The sequence below is a fragment of the Sardina pilchardus genome, chromosome 4 (genome assembly GCF_963854185.1).
Source record: "Sardina pilchardus chromosome 4, fSarPil1.1, whole genome shotgun sequence".
Taxonomy (NCBI): Eukaryota; Metazoa; Chordata; class Actinopteri; order Clupeiformes; family Clupeidae; genus Sardina; species Sardina pilchardus.
Window position 1 is genome coordinate 16,395,348 of NC_084997.1, and position 17,327 is coordinate 16,412,674.

The 17,327-nt window shown below is 42.8% G+C and overlaps 1 protein-coding gene across 2 annotated transcripts in view; it reads right to left on the minus strand.

Annotated features, from left to right (window-relative positions):
* Positions 1–735: 735 nt before the first annotated feature.
* Positions 736–17,327, minus strand: part of cacnb4a (calcium channel, voltage-dependent, beta 4a subunit) — a 32,744-nt gene continuing 16,152 nt past the window's right edge. For both annotated transcript variants that reach the window (XM_062534369.1, XM_062534370.1), the window contains 12 exons: positions 12,749–12,868; positions 12,066–12,188; positions 11,636–11,763; positions 10,886–10,962; positions 10,052–10,071; positions 9,371–9,451; positions 7,650–7,708; positions 7,161–7,270; positions 6,773–6,924; positions 6,306–6,401; positions 5,967–6,143; positions 736–5,181 (listed from right to left, as the gene is read on the minus strand). In XM_062534369.1, the coding sequence (XP_062390353.1) occupies positions 4,918–5,181; positions 5,967–6,143; positions 6,306–6,401; positions 6,773–6,924; positions 7,161–7,270; positions 7,650–7,708; positions 9,371–9,451; positions 10,052–10,071; positions 10,886–10,962; positions 11,636–11,763; positions 12,066–12,188; positions 12,749–12,868 (1,407 nt within the window). In that variant the 3' untranslated portion in view covers positions 736–4,917. The remainder of the gene's footprint in view (positions 5,182–5,966; positions 6,144–6,305; positions 6,402–6,772; positions 6,925–7,160; positions 7,271–7,649; positions 7,709–9,370; positions 9,452–10,051; positions 10,072–10,885; positions 10,963–11,635; positions 11,764–12,065; positions 12,189–12,748; positions 12,869–17,327) is intronic.

The following is a 17,327-nucleotide window of genomic DNA, read 5'->3' on the forward strand; positions in this document are numbered from 1 at the left end:
GGTCTCTGACCTGACATGACAACACCAGGGCCTTTAAATGTTCAATCCCACACTAATTACAAAGGTGTCCATCGAACATACTGAAACTGTTATGCACAGAATACGTTGCATGCATGTGTTTAGTTAAAAAAAAATAGGCTACAGCAAAACAATAGGCCTGTAACCTATATAAACTGTAGGCTATAATTAGGCCAAGGTAATGAAGCCTACAGTATTTATTATTTATTTTAAGACTAGGCTACCCACCTGGCCTTAAAACTTAGACGGGCAACCTTAGGCCCTGTTTGTCTGCCTATCTGTAGGCTATATTCTGTATGTGTCCTATAAGTGTAGCCTATATAGGCCTGGCTTATGCAAATGTAGGCCTATTACTTTTTCTGTCATTCCCCTATTGTCAAGGCCCACTTGTTTTCCATTGTCCCGGCAAAATGGTAGCAACATTGAAACATTTTTGCACCATGGTTCCTTGTTAAATTTTCCTCACGCTCCCCTTGATCTGATGTTGTTTTAATGTATAGCCTATGTAGGCCTATGATGACTGTTTGTGTGTGGTTGTTTTGAGAGTATAATCTTCATTATCAATAAGGAAAGACATTTATCAAGATAAGCACAAAGGACGTTTCTTTTTTCTATTCCTCATTAATGAGGCCTGCTCCACACTTGTATGCCAATGTAGGCCATATGTAGGCCTAGGGCCGTACGTTTTATGTTCAAACACAGGTTAAAACTCAAGCATTTTTAGCACTTTATCTTTATTAAAAAAAACAACATTTGAAATGCAGCTAGAGTCAGGTTTCACACGTCTAATTTCCATAAAACATATTCTCTCTCAGCAATTAGGCTACTCAAAGTTATATATTTTGCATGCAGACTTGCATTGCATTTTTGTCATCTTTCACAAAAATAACGACACAACTTCATTTGAACTCCATCAAAGCCGCTACTTAGCAGAGGGAGGTAAAGCATCAACATGCAGCACTGTACACATTTGCATAGTAATTGACATTTTACATTAACCTTCCCCTTTGTCTCCTTTTGACAAACGTGCCTGTTTGGATGGAGAAAAAAACTATATAGTTTAAAAAAAACGATCATGGGGATAATCAAATTGAGTTTTTAGCCTACATAAAGTAATTTCATCAGCATTGCGAAAAACATGGCTATTGCCCTGCCCAGGTCATGAGTACATATAAATGATTAAACAAAAGAGGTATCTTGAGATCATAATGATCAAAATCATGATGTGAAATACATTTTCCTTTAAAATTCATACAAGTTTTATGGGGTCACAAAGATTCAAAAACAATGTATGACTAAATAAGGTAGATATTCATAGTGAGTACATCAAATTATGCTCTTTGCGAAATCTTTTTACATTAGATGCAGGTACAAAAAGAAGATAATTTCTTTGGCTGGGATCCTTGTAGCCTATGAAAATTATTGTCAACATTTCCCTTGTCAATAACAAAGTGTAAGGGCTTCAGAGAGCTTTGGCACACCACTCACTACACTCAGTTTCATTTCACTCATCAAGATATGTGGGCAGTGGCTCACGCTGTCTGTTTAACCCAGAAATAAGCCCAGATTTTTTTTTATTATTAGGGATATATCTATGTTCTTGTGAAATATTGCTTTCTAAGGAGAGCAACACATTTGACTGCGCTTAAACACTGATATACTGGTGACACTTTACGGTAAGGGTACATATATGTTCATCAATTCACGCATGAACTAATTCATGATTTATACATGATTAATTAATTCTTCTAATCATTCCTTGTTTATGATCTCATGTATGAAAAACACATCAACAAAAACATTAGGTAGGCCTACGGTGGGTATCATTATAATTTATGATTTCTTAAGCAGGTTAATTGTTCATGAATTCTGTGGCCCTTCAACTAAAGTACCGGTAGAGTGAATAATTACGTGTTTAAAGAACTGAACAAGTTGTGTTCAATCAGGATTTGAACAGTGATGACCACATTTTTGGCAGAAAAAGAAATAATCATGTTTAATAAATCATCATTCACAATGATGTACCCACTGTAATGCTTTAGTTGATGTATGAGGTCATGAATGACAGACTTTGAATTATGAATTAAAGTGTAACTGCACTTTTCTGGCGAATCTACGTCACCGGGTCGTCAAAAATTAGGAATGAAACGCCCCAACACCTGCTGCCATTATCTGTGATAAGCCATGTCTGAAGCACTCTTTCCCAGATTGACACGAAATCACCATGGTTCGCGCGTGCCCCTCCCTTCCAAATTTCAGAACGTCCCACCCATTTTGAAAGCCTTTTTCAAAAATGTTAAGTGGGTGGAGTTATGGGGTACAGTTACACTTTAATGAATGATTCATGTCCTCTTACCGCAAAGTGTAGCACTTTGACTGAAGCATTGTCTTGTCAAGGTTGTATACTTTCAACAGGCATTTTGAGATATTATTCCATTAATTCAGTACATTTTCGGTTTAACTTAATTATCCTCAAGAACACCTCTGTGAGAGGTTAATCTAATACAACTGGGTGAATTTACCTGAATAGCTTAACAGAAGGCCCCAAAGTAACTCATTCATACTTAGGAAACAGGAGATGTGGAATAGGTGGCAGTGCTAGTACAGCAAGGACACTTATCGCCAACTGCACTTGGTCAAACACTCAGGCTTTTTGACTTTTGAGGAATATCATCAGGATTTCAATTTAACTAATCTGTGGAAATGTCAAAGTGATCTGTAAATACTTTTCTACAGACTAATCAGGATGAGAGTGAAATAAAAGAAAAAAGTGTATATCTTTTACATAACTTTGCTACAAAAGTCTTCTAGAGTTGGTATCTTTGAAGAAAATAACTGGCCAGACCTGAATTACAACTGGATCAAAACCACTGTACACATATATTCTATTCCCCTGAATCCCCGTCCAACCCCCAAACCAGATCATTGTTAGTAAGCTTTAACATAACGTAAGCTTTACAAATATATGCAGGCCAACAAGTGAACCAATGGCTCTTTTTCAAGTTCAACACTACAATATTGTACCATCCTACTTGTGCTGCTACCAAAGTACGATTGCCCTTTCAGATGTGCTATCATGAAGCTACTAATAAGCTACACTTTTAAATTATATTAAAAATGCTCATGTCATAGTTACTTCCATTATTCAGTTACATACACATGGATATCACATATACGTTCAGTCATTCTGGTTTTGTAAGTTGAAGAAAAAACTTAAAGCCTCAGGAAGTTGCCTGGTCTCATATTATGCATGCCTTTCTGATCAAATGTGTTTCACAATAAAACTGAACACATTATATACTATTCATGACCCACTGGTGTGTGGTTGAACATAAATGAAAAGGACCGTGAGAGCCTGAAATGCCTCCAAAACTACATTTCTGAACTACAATTAGGGATTATGTGAGGAACATCATAAGAATGAGATAAACTGATAGAGAAACAAACAACTGATAAAGAGAATAACCATTATGTAATTCTCTCCTGTCCTCCTTCCACAACAACAGGATGAGAACATGACACACCGCAGATCTCAGTGTCATGGGTTTAAAATGCATTACTTTCTATCCGATGCATAAGATGCTACTCTGCTGAAGAACAGATGACATACAGTGCAGTTCCTTGTGTTGTCTACCCCCCCGGCGTTGATATGATCATTCTTAGAAAACCGAAGGGCATGTTGCAGTAGTGTAACGTGATCAGTGAAACTTGAGCTCTACTGTGCTGAGCCAGGCTCTTTCTCCATTACCGAATGGAGCGTTCCCTCCCCTCCTCTGGCAAGCTCACTGAGAGAAGAAGAAGGGCACACTACAAACATAATGAAAACATTGTGGTTCGCTGCCACGCTCGGGAGATCAGTCGGATTCATCTTACTGCTAATTCTCCCCTTGCTGAGCAGCTTTCTGAGTTCACTGTGTGGCCTTTTATGTCACGTAACCAGTATCATTTGGAACAACTCAACTTTCTGTCGACTGAAACGCAAAAGACATCACTAAAGATGCCCCGACATGCCTGGAGTACAGGATATGGGCATAGGGACTTGAACAATATGCAGAAACGCTGGTTCAACTGCCAAAAAGTAGGCAGCTAAGACACGTCCTTGTGTTTGGAAATGATTGGCACTGAATTTGAATTGGGAAGAAAATATCTAGGGGAAAAGTCAAAGCCTGACAAGATTCACTCAACATTTTAGGCAACTGTGAGAATGTGTTTTCAACTTCTTCTTCTTCTTCTTCTTCTCCTTCCGTGCCCCGCAGTGCACCGGAAAATACTCACAACCAACCAAGACAACTGGAACAAATGAATAGACATTAAAGATGCATCACACTCCACTGCCTCCACTGGCTACTGAAGAAAAAAAAAAAACGTGCAAGGGAAGGCTCCGTGTCGACTGTGGGGCTCTCGCTGCTGTCTAGCATATCCGCATGCTGGCATCGGTTCAGGGTGCAGGAACAACATGCCACAGCAGCTCTGACCTGCTAACACCGACAGAGCTCCCGAGACTCACGCTACCAAAACACCCAGAGGCTCGGTGGATGGTCTGCTTATTTTCCCTGCCTAAACTAAATTCCTAAACTATTCTGTGCTCTGCACTGCCTCTGAAAATATCCGCTACACTTTTCGCCATCCAGCAATTATGAGTATTCTGTGCCTCGTGTCTTGGTCAGCAGGAAGTGGTGGCGCTTTGCTTTAGGCTTTTTTGAGGCCTATTGCCACCACACTGCAGGGAGACTGTGCCACACAAGAAGACTGAAGTACTACACTTCCCATAAACACTCTGGAGAAAAGTCTCACAGGAGCCCCCTCCAGAGCTCTTTCAGTGTGGGCTTTACAGAGAGGAGAGACCAGTTGTATTTGCAGTTTTTTTTAAAAGTTTTTTTTTTTTTGAGTGGCGTGGACTCATAGCCTTTGCCTGGACTCGTGGCTGTAGCCGCCAGGGGAGCCTCGGCTGCGGTGGGGTTTGTACGTGTCCTGGTAAGGGTCCTGGTAGTCCTCCTCGACCAGCGGGTAGTTGTCCCGGCTCTGCTGCGACTCGGACGACAGGCGGTTGCGGTTCTTCCTCGCCCGCTCGTTATTGTGGTAGTTCTCGTCGGCCGTCATGAGGCTACGTTTTTCTGCAGGGGAGAGCTCCCCCGTGTGATTGCTCTGCTTATTCTTCTGGCCCTGTTGATGGATAGATTGGAAAGTCAGACATTTCATCCCCTTGGAATTCTAAGGTTCTATACCGATAAGTGGAACAAACCTCTTCAGATATAATGTCCAAAAATGCATACAACTACAAGAAGCACTTCACCTCACCTTCTTAACGTGTTACAGAATGAGAATATGTCAGCAACTCAATTTTGACAAAAAGGTCAGATAGAACCTTATAATTCTAAGGGGACGATTACATTTTTTTTTTTTTTTTTTAAAAACCCACCATATTTACTAACATACTAGTATCCACAATTACAAATGTATCTAAAAATGCAACAATGCTTTCCATGACACTTCCAGTCAGCCTACAACATAGAAATGTTTAAGTATTCATGACATTGTGTTGAGTGTTACAGCAGCACTCTTAACCTGCACTAAACAGTCGTTCAGACCTGTCTACTCTGTGCACAATGGCAACAATGCTCTGGTAGAAAAGATAGGCCATAACAACATAACATTGACAACTGGAAAACCAGCCAAACGCCTCCTGATCTTCAGGTACAGTGTGTCACCAACTGTGGAGCTCTGTGAACCACTACAGTAATTTCCCGCATGTAAGCCGCATTGTGTATAAGCCGCAGGGTAGTGTTTTATGCAAGTTAAAAACAGAAACAAAACCATATTAACACCATATTAACTGCCCCACGGTATTAACCTCATAGCTGAAGAAATTTCGCAAAATCAATGTATAAGCTGTGGCTAATAGTTGGGAAATTACGGTAGGTGACTAGCCTGACGAAAGCATAGTGTACCTGCAGCCCAGTGGGATATGGAGAGAGTGCCGTGGATCCCAGGTTCCTTCCCAGTATGGGGTTGAGCGGGGTGCTGAGAGATGTATGCGTCGCACGCCAGTACGCCTCAAGGTACTCGGCCAGGTGCTCACAGGCGTCCTCCAGCTGATTCTCGTCCAAAATGATGTCAAACATTTCCTGAGGGGAGACACACAGACACACAGACACACACACACACACACACACACACACACACACACACACACACAGACAGACACAGATTGAGGAGAATGAGTCATGACAGTGTTTGTTTCTGAGGGGTAACGGGCGAAGCAGGAAGTGGTTGTGTGGGATACACACCGGGGGACACTGTGCCAGCTTGTCGGCCGCCACCAGCTGAACGTTCAAGTGCTTGCTCTGCGACTTCCCACGTGACTTGATCAACCGTTGCAACACCTGCGGCACGTGAGCAAGTACACACACACACATACACACACACACACACACACACACACACACACACACACACACACACACACACACAATCAGAGTTTCAGTGGTATCAGTCATATGAATTATGACTGCAAAACTAAATAATGAAAAATAATCAATTCGTACTAAGATCTGTACTTGTCATTGTGTGAATTAATGTGTGCTCGATGGCATATGAATGTGTTGGGCCATCAAGTTTTTTTTTCTCTCAATTATGTCTGAATTTCCAGAAGGGGGCAGCAATAATGAATGGACCATAACAGAGGTGGGACACTATCCGTGGTTGCCGCTGTAAATAGCTGGCAGTGGATGTGTCGGATGCAATCCACTCTTACCTTGGGAGAGGACACTTTGACATGGACAATGATGGGTGCTAAGGAGGTTTTAATGAGCTGTGCCGGGTGGTTGATTGTGTCCGCATCGAGCACCACCAGCTGCAAGGACCGGGCCAGCTCGAAAATCCGCTCGATCTCGCTCTGCACCTCGGCTGTGGGAGACACGAGAGAAAGCCAGCGTGTCAACACTCGGACGGGTCAAGAAGAAAACGAACAGCTGCAGAGGTCGGCGCTCTGACGGGAGAGTGTAAATGCTAAGGAATTAGCGTGCTAATACCCGTGAGAAAAACACATCAAGACCGAACTCCCAAGACACAGTGTAGTGTGTGTAGTGTGGTGTGCAGCACAGCCTCAATGTGTTACAGTTCAAACCAGGAGAACGCCATACCCAAGCTGGATCTGGTGTTGGATCTCTCGATGATGGCCCTCTTGCTAGGATTGTTGAGCACAGATCTTTTGGCCAGAGATATGTCTGCAGTCACTCTGGTGATGGATATCCTGTAAGGAGGAAGGTACTAAAATTACTGCACATCCTCTGAACAAAATACAGTACAAGAGATGATGCAACAACCGGCAAACGGGACAGACCTTAGATGACCAGAATAGAGGAATGGTAGGAGAAAGGCATAGAAGCACGAAGAGGGAGACTAGAATGACACACGTGTTAAATTGAAATGCACACATGCATGTGTTATGGGGGCTTTGAAAAACAGACTTTTCCTGCACCATTCAAAGGCATCATTTATCTCCATAACAGCAATGACATCCCCCCCACCCCACCCCCAGCATTCACACTGTGCATGAGCCATCCTACGAGTTGTGAGACACCTGCTGCTTCTCAGCCACAACATCGCATGCAATGTGTGACCCTCCTCACCTTCCGTCAAACCTGTGCTTCAGGAAGTCAAAGAGTGCTTTCTGCATCATGTCAGTCACCTGCTCGCAAGGCATCCCAGGGAAAAGGCAGAGGAGCAGGACAGGGGGGAGCGTGAGAGAAAAGACAAGAGGAGGACATGCGCAACATGAGAGAGTGCAGTCGGAGAGGAGCACCGTCTGGCAATGGTAGCACTCAAGATGACCTATGACTAGGCAGATGCTGGAGAGAGGAAGAAGAGGAAGACGCAAGACTGGTAGTTCAGACTCATTTCTATGACGCCTATTGCCTCATTCATTTTGGTTTCAGTGGTTGATGCAAGTTGATCAAAGTTTTCACTGGAAGACAATGAGGCTCAAGTCGATGATATTCAAGACAACTGTGGTTGTGGCATATTGCTTGCTACTGATATTGAAATACCACTGATGGTGAAAAACATTTCTCTGAACAACTCATCAGTAGGTAAATTGTCATGATCATCCAATTAGATCCAATGTGGTTGCCCAGCAACATTGCTTAAAAATCTGCCCTGTGTATCATCACCTTTTAACATTTAAGATGGGTTACAAGAATGGCTTTGCTGTTTTTTCTTAAATATCTGCAGACAAATTCATCCTTTTGGACAAAGCTGTGATCTTGATGGAAAAAGTGTAGAGACTTTTTTGTTACACATTAAAATCACATTTAATCAATTCTGCGCTTAATTAAAAAGAGTATAGTGATGAGCAAACACATCCAATATCACAGTCTTTTTAATCCCTTATAACACATTTTTTCAGGTATTGATTGCCATTTGCTTCTTGTATGTTACCATTAATAAAACAACTGATGATAAACAAGTGAAATTCCCTCCTCTGCTGAACTATTTTTAATCAATATCAGAGTCCGACTAGAGAAAGAATGACTCCAGAGACCTCTCTATATGATATTATGTCTTCCTCACATGAATAGGGTATTGATGTTGATCCTTCATATTCTGCACATTCATTTCCCAGGTGTGCCACAGTCAGACCCCGTGTCACTAGAACATACACAAATCTGCAGCATGAAGCCCACCCCTGCTCTGCACTTGCCCAGCTATGAATCACCCTTTTATTTGCACGCAGATGATTGCTGTATCTAGTCTCACATTGACTTCTCAGATGCTTTGTCGCCTTCTCCCTGTTTCTAATTTGAAACCACGCTCCACTTTTGAGACTGACGTGGTGTACCCAGAAGGTTGTTGCCTTGACAACACCGCGCGGAGATGAGGACCGTGATTCTGTGACTATTTCAGCTCCCCCCCCCACCTCAGAATCAAAGTCCCCTTCCCCCTCCAAACTGCCGAGGGAGAGACCATCCCTTTTCCCCCCCTCCTGTATCAATAACCCATGCATACGACTGCGACGATCCCCTTTCCCTCCCCTGTATCAATAACCCATATATCCATGCGTATGACTGGTAGGGAGCTCCATTGTTTCACAACAGTGTCTAGAACTGAAGGGGGAGCAATGTCTCTTGTCAGTTCTGCCTCCTCCACTGCCTGCTTCACAACATGCTATTGTGAGCTAGTAAACAATGCTGTAATGAGGGACACAGTCAGACACAGACGCGGTGGGGAAGTGCTGTTGGAACCTGGAGGTCATTGATATCATGTGCTGATATGCTCTTCATAATGTGTGCAACGGGACAAAATGGCATTGCGGTTAAATGAAAATGATTACATAAATGAATATACAACATACCTCATAACCTTTGAGAGAGGGACCCACTAAGACCACCGGCCTCATGGAGGGAACAACGTCATAGGGAGGAATGTGTTCTGCCTGTCAAAACAACAACAACAACAATAAGAAAAAACAGTCCAGAGTGTTACCCCCAAACTCCAAACCAACTTGGTCAGTGCCATTCGCTAAGCAGAAGGATGCTGATTGTGACTCCCATTTCCACTGCATTTTACATAGACATGGGAGTCTGCAGAGGAAATGGCTGGGTGATTGCCCTTTTGTGCAGACGGCAGCATCGTGCTCACACTATCCTGCTGATGAGCAGGGGTGCTGGGTCGCTCAGAGCACAGTAATACGTCTACCGAGAAAAGAAATCAATAGTCAATGGGCAGCCCTGCTTCATTTAACACGGGACGTAATTTGTCAAATTTTACACCACCTTTAACTTGGATATTACATATTGCCTGCTATTTTAAGCAACACAAATTATCTTCATCATCTCCAAACTAAGCTTAAATGTCAATACAGCATCACCCTGTGACTCCTATTAGAAATATTGATACAGCAGTCGGGTTGGGCTCTATTTGTTACGCCAATGCAAAAGACACACAGTCCACGGGATAAATGTTACACAGTCACAAAACAGACAAACAAACAAACAAACAGCAACAACCATAAAATGTAAGAGTGGCCCCTTACCACTTTCTGCTTCTGTTTTCCTACGGAGAGAAGAAACATGTTGAAACAACTATACAGTTGTAAAGCAGAATTTACATATATTACAGTACATCATATTTTCACATTTACAATAGACATTATAATGAACATGGCAAGTTTTAAACTACTGCATTTCAAACACCCATATGTAAGAGAAGATGAGGATTTCGATCATAAATTGTTTCAGGAAATATAACAAAACTGAAGAATCAAATTTGAACACATACAGGTACAGCCAAAAACAAACAAGGCTGTTTGCATTCTTCCTGACTAGTTTAGGTGTCAGAGCAAGATTTTACAGGAGATATTATCTTTCTCCACTGCGAGGCTGTATTATAAATCAAAGCCGTCTTTGTGTTCTCTGCAGAATGGGAGGAGAACACTGGCGATAACGAGGCATGAGAATAAATGAAACAGTCTCCACCTCAACTCTTCTAAGATGTGGACAGTTTAGACAAGCTTAATTAATATAATCCTGCTTGACGGGGTTCACAGCCACAGATCATTTGTAACATTGAATATGCCCATATAAAGAGCCTAACCCCAAAACAACACTTATGATGGATAGCACTTCAAGGTCTGTCACAGTTTTTTCCCTTTTTTTTTAAAGTTATTCTTAGAACTTGAATTTAAGTAGAACTTATATCGAGGGCACTATCGCTCATTGACTGGGTTCTTTCCAGCTGTGTTTTTAAAGTGGGTCAGCTCCAAAAAGCTTTCACCCCCTCCCTATATCTCTTTCTCTATCTCTCTTCCTCTCTCTCTCTCTCTCTCTCTCTCTCTCACCCCTGCTGAGGCTGACACGCAAGCGTTTACCTGCAGAGGGAGGGTTGGGCTTGAAAGAGCCCGAGACCATGTCCCCCAGACTGGAGGAGGAATTCCCACTGGTCTTACTGCAAGCACAGCACACAGAGGACAAAGGGAGAGGGAGTGGCGTTAACCAGGCAGACAGCACCATAGATCAAACCTGACAAAAAAAACAAAAAAAAAGCAGGCGACTCCACTCGCGAAGGCCACCGCAGAATATAAATTACGCTGTGAAACAAGGGTAACAAAGTGTCTAACAAACACAACGCCACTTGTGCTGGACTCAATGCGAGAAAATGTCTGATAGTAATAACGGAGACTGTCCTTTTTCATATAATCTCATTGAGGATATTGCTTTGGTGTCAGCAGTCTACTGGTGTGTGAGTAAATCTTCTTAGCATCTGAGTGAATGTCTATGGTACTACTGACTCAGTGAACAATGACTAAATCATCTAAGGCATTTTTAACAGGTCTAGGTGTGCTGTAGGTGTGGTCTAAGTGTTTCTAACAGAGTGAATAAAAATGACATAATTAACAAATATCAAATATCATATAATCTCAAATACCATCCACTTTTTTAATAAATGAATTGAAAAAATAAACCTCATTTAAATGGTAACCATGTTAGAATAAATGCATTAGGCCAACGTGGCAACCATTTTAGATCATTTTGTAGGTGATGCTGGGAGCTGTGGGCATCCTTGCAGAAACAGCGCAGGTGGACATGGAGGGCTTGAGGCTCAGGTGGTGGTCACTCACCCGCCAAAGCGTCCTCTCTTCTGCTCCTGCTGGAGACGGATGTTCTCCAGTTTGAGGGGGCTGGGGATGAAGCCGATGTCACAGCCCTCCTTCACCAGACGACCTATCCACCAGTCATTGTTGTATTTCTGCAAAGGATTAAAACATTACTAGACAATGTGACTAAATGCCCTTAGTATTTAATGGAATACTCTAACGTATAGCCTACTACTGCATGCATGGTAAGCTATCAAATCAAATCAAATCTAATCTAATCTAATCAACGATATACTACATTACTTGATGTAGATCACAAAAATATTCACATCACTTCTGTAACATATTTATATACATAAAACCACTTGTGACAAACTGCTTATTTTCACTTTAAGCAGACAATGACAACTTATACGTATACTTTCAGCTTTACGTAGTTCCAGTGACTTTGTACCTCTTTGATGTGGAGGAAGTCCTTGGTATCAAATGAAATGGCGGTTCCAGCCACTGGAACATCCTCATCCAGGGCTCCACAGTAGCTGACATTGGTCTTCACCGCAAAAGCAACTGCTTTCGCCTGTATTCCAAAAATGTTTTATTATACTGTATATATTAACATATATGTATTATTTATACATACAGTATGTACATGTATCAACTTGAAATCACAGAATGGTTTGAGGAGTGTGTGAATGGAGTTTGAATGAGGAGTGAGTGTCTTTATGGAGTTTGACTGAGTATGTATGGAGAGTTTAGTTTATTGGTTTTTATTTGACAGGGACCATGCATAGAATAACTTCTATACCAGGGTTAGCTAAATAGCTCATTTGCACCTGTAGTCCCTGAGTGAGGAGTGAGAGTGTATAGAGTTTGACTGAGGAGTGTATGTATGGAGAGTGAGGGGTGTATGTATGGAGTGTGAGGATTGTATGTACAGTATGGAGTGTGAGAAGTGAGAGTGTATAAAGTTTGAATGAGGAACGTCTGTGTGGAGTGTGAGGAGTGTATATATGGAGTGTGAGGAGTGTATGTATGGAGAGTGAGGAGTGTATGTATGGAGTGTGAGAAGTGAGAGAATGAAGTTTGAATGAGGAGCGTCTGTGTGGAGCTCCTCCTCCTCTTCCTCTTCTTCCTCACCTTGGCCCTCTCCAGCTGCTGCGCGGCCTGCTGCTCGCGCTCCTGCCGCCCGCCCTCCCGCTCCTCGTCCAGAGACACATCCGAGTCCGACGGCCTGCTAGTGTACGAATCAGCGGAACCCTGCGGGGAAGACGGAACACACACACAGGCCGGGTTACGACCACGCACACACCACCAACGTCAGTCACCTCACGTCCCCAAACACACAGCGCGCCGCACACGGAGAGTGTACGTCCAGGGAGCCCAGCACTGACCAGCTCGCAGTGACCCTTGCGTTGTTATCCAAGCGTCAAATAACATGACGTGACATCTCCACTCATCACATAAGGCTGCTCATTATAAGGGCCGTCAGACTGAATGCAATGATACCCATCTGAGATTAGCCAAATGCACTGGGGCAAGATAAGCTCCCCACTGATGTACAGAAGAAGACAGAGCAGAATATCATCTTATGCAAAGCGCAATGAAATGAACCTTTGTACTCAGGGTAACTTATTATTCATCATTACACTGTACAGTATGTCAGAGCACCATCAGAGATGGTTGCCAAACTATGAGAGCATTGCGCAATATCATGCTGTTAAATGATCACTTCCACTGATTAAAAAACGACTCCAACATTTAAAAAAAACTCAGCTTAAAAATGCATTTTCACCAGCATACAAAAATGTATTGGTAAAGTTGAAATTATGTCGGGGTGCTGTGGCGCAGCAGGCTACAGTGCCCGAGCCATATACGGGTGTGTGCCCACGGGGACCCAGGTTCGAATCCGGCCTGCGGTCATGTCCTGATCCCACCCCATCTCTCTCTCCCACTTGTTTCCTGTCTATCTCTTCACTGTCCTATAATAATAATAAAGGCAAAAAAGGCTGAAAAATATACTTATAAAGTTGAAACAATGTACAGAGAACTGCGGCTTGCATTATGTGGGTTTTGATCACCGGGTGATGTACTGTAGCTCTCTGTATCTCTGCTGCGGCTCCAGCCCTTGCGTGACTGACTGTAAAGACTATGGATGCAGGTGCAAAAGAGGAGATGGAATGAGGCCAGGGCTGAGCGGTAATCAAAGCGGCTCTGATTAAAGATGGCAAATCCCAGGACGGACTTCAAAACATGCGCAGAAGGGGTTGCGAGGCCAGCAGAACGTACTGTAGTCTCCCGAGGTAGAATTTTTTCAAAAAAGGTCCAAGACTTGATCTAATGCTCATGCATGTGTGATGTAAATGTAATGTAAATGTACTGTGCATGTGATGAAGATAGAGGATGATAAAACATATCTCTGGAGAGAACACTGCCAGTGGATCCTCTAAGAATTCTTGAAGATAAGCTCAACTAGATTTAGCTTTGTGCATTCAACGTGCACCATTGTGCATTCAATGAAATTGGTTTAAAATAATTTCCTGTGAATTATAAACAAATATTAACTAAGAACCCTCTGCACAGTAAACTAGCTTTTTTTTTAACTTTAACTTTAATATTTTTATTTCACATGTGTATTACACCCAACTCAGTTTGGTAGCTTAAACTACTGTAAATCATTGTAAAATATGTCTATGCAAATAACAACACAAACAGTTTATTGTCTATTGAAAACCTTCTGCACACATACAGTACATCACACAGCTCGTCTGGAGGAGGAAGTGAATGCAGCAGTATCTGCAGAGCTTCCTCTGAGCCTTTGAATGACGCATGGAGATAGATGGACGGGGAGAAGCACTGACTTCAAACAGAGCTCCTTTCTACAGGTGAAGAGAACCACTAAACGCAGAATCAAACAGGGCTTTGAAGCCACTATCAAAAGGTTCCATATGAAACAGTTGCGTCACCAACCTTGTGAGAGAATGAGAAACATAGATTGGCAAGACATGAATCTAAGTAGAAATTCACCTTGTAATGCCCTCTCAGGTTAGACACATGACCCCTTTCTTTCTTCCGTCCTTTCTTTCTTTTTTTCTCTCTGTCCCTCGTTCTCCCGCTATCTCTCTCTTGCTTGCTCTCATTCAAACACACAGACACACACACACACGCACACATGCTCTTTCACTCAAATAATGGCAATAACATCTACATCACATTTTCATGCTTAGCCATTGCTGTCACAGAGGTTTCCAAGGCGGAGGACTCCTCGTGTGGCATGGGAAACTGGAGTGTAGTTGAGTGCTTGATCACAGTGGTGAAACGAACCCAATGCCACTGAAACAGCCATTATCTCTACAAACCCACAGCACGAGGGCCCGCAGAATTATTGCTGCTTGCCAGATTGTGCTTTTTACAAAAAAAAAAAATTGTGCTCAGCTAGTTAGCCCGGAGGCTAGTTCCTCATACATTATGAAAGATTCATCAGAGTATTTTTTCCTCATATCTGAGCAAATTAAGAAGGAAGTATTACAGTATTACACCACCGAATATATCATTCTGAGGTACCATTCATTCATCTACTAAAATATTAACACTCAACTCTAATGTTTCATTTGAGCGCTGGGCAAACTGAGACCACATGTGTGACAAGGTTCTAGCCCCCTGTTTCATGGATACTAAAATAGCTGTACGTGGCGCAAAACCCTGAAGACAATCTCTCTCCCTCTCTTTCTCTCTTTCTCTCTCTCTCGGCGGGGGTGGGCTGACTCGTTCCCCTCTTGGCAGAACAAGTGTCTGATGTCATTACTATCACACGAGCTGCAAGAGCCATCTCCCACCTTTCCCTTATTAGCAAATGACTGGGTGGCCACCGGGAGACAGCACCTGCAGCCCTGCACTGCGCCCACTCACCCCTCAAGAGAACACAGAGCGAGGGGGGGAGGAGGTTGGGGGAAGAGAAGGGGTTAAAAAAAGAAGAAGAAGAAGAGAAAAAAACGACTTCGAGACTGAGGAGAGAGGATAGATGAGGGAAAAACACTGGCTAGTTCTGAATCTGCCCCACTGAATCAGTTACATGTACAGTAATGCAACATCAGTGTACAGTAGGATAATTACAGTATAACCTCATTTCAGTTCATTTCATTTCATAATGAACAAAAATAAATGAACATACTGAAGAAGCATTGGTCACTGAATGAGGGTTTGATTCAACAGAAATAAGAAAGTGAAAGGTACTGCGTTTTTTTGGGTGACCACAGGGGCACCTGGTTGACAACACAGATAAGGAAGACAGCGCAAAACCTCTCCAGGTCAAAGAGTATGGCACACAGCCATGAGGAAAAGAAGTCGGGAATCTCCGGTGTGGCCTTCTAAGACTGCAAGAACAACAACCCCAGGCGGCCATGTCTAAATGTCACCACTCCCCACCTGACGTGAAGCCCCAACATCCCCTGTAGCTTCCTTTAAGAAGCCGTGCTATTTCAGGCATCGCAGTCAGCTGCAGCAGCTTGGCTGGATTATAGCCCATTGTCTCTCACAGGAGATAGTACTCTACAATAAGCCTCTCTAGGGGATGCAAAGAGCAAGGCCAAGGCCATGGTTTCAGTTCCGATCAAAACTATACTGTATGGGGTGGTGTGGGCAGCACCTTTGACTTGTCATGTGTTTTGGATGGAAGTCTAGGAGCGACTACATGTGAACGTGATGCTCTACGGTCTCATAGAAGTCAGCCGCTGTTAATAAGATTGTTGATTGTGACTCATCTGGGGTTTTGTTATGAATGACACAGTGCCCATCTGTGGGAGGTAGGAGCTGAACAGCACACAGAGGGAGACTGAAAATAGACGAGAGGAAGGCCAAGGGAAACAAGGATGTGTCATTCTGGCTTACTGTCATGGCTGCATGCTCCTCCTTCCACATGGCTTCCAATTGGACATAAAACACTGGAGCACCAATGAGAACATCTTTTTTTCAAAGGTCGATATAATATTCGATATTCGATATACTGTAACTAAGGCTTTGCTGCATATGTATAAGACTGTGTCATCTATAGACCCTTTCAACAAGAAAATGCAAAGACAATGCTTTCAATGTTCTATTTTGTTCCCAAACTACTTCTGTTGCATTAAGATAACATACAGTATGGAATGTTAAAACGGTGCGTTCAAATGTGCGAACATAGGCAAACATTTGCATACGTTTGCAAACCGTTTTCCGTTAGCCTTAAGTTTGTGAACAATCACAAACAATCTGTCCTATATTCCCCAGTCCCATACAAAGTGGGGAATAGGACCCGGGGGACATAGGTACGCTCCCCCCACACAGTGATGTACACAGAGGTGTAATCAGTGCTCTATACATGAGGGCTGCATCATGAAGCCCTGTTCAGTGAGACGGACCAGCCAAGAACAGACACTGGTGACATGCTTAATGACAAGAGGCAAATTCATCTATCTCACTATGGTACTTACTCTAGAGCGTCCTCTGTACAGAGCATGGTTCTCTCTCTCTGGTTATCTGCACGTGCTAGCTTGTGCTAGGCTAATGATGACATAATGGGAAGCCTACAAGCACAAATACCCAGGGATACAAATATATATTTTTAATGTATTAATAATGTATTCTTTTACATGCTTACATTGCACATTGGCAAAGCTTTACCATGGGAGACATTATCTAATAGCAGTGCATCTCGGGGCTGTGTGGTTGGCTTACTGTGTTA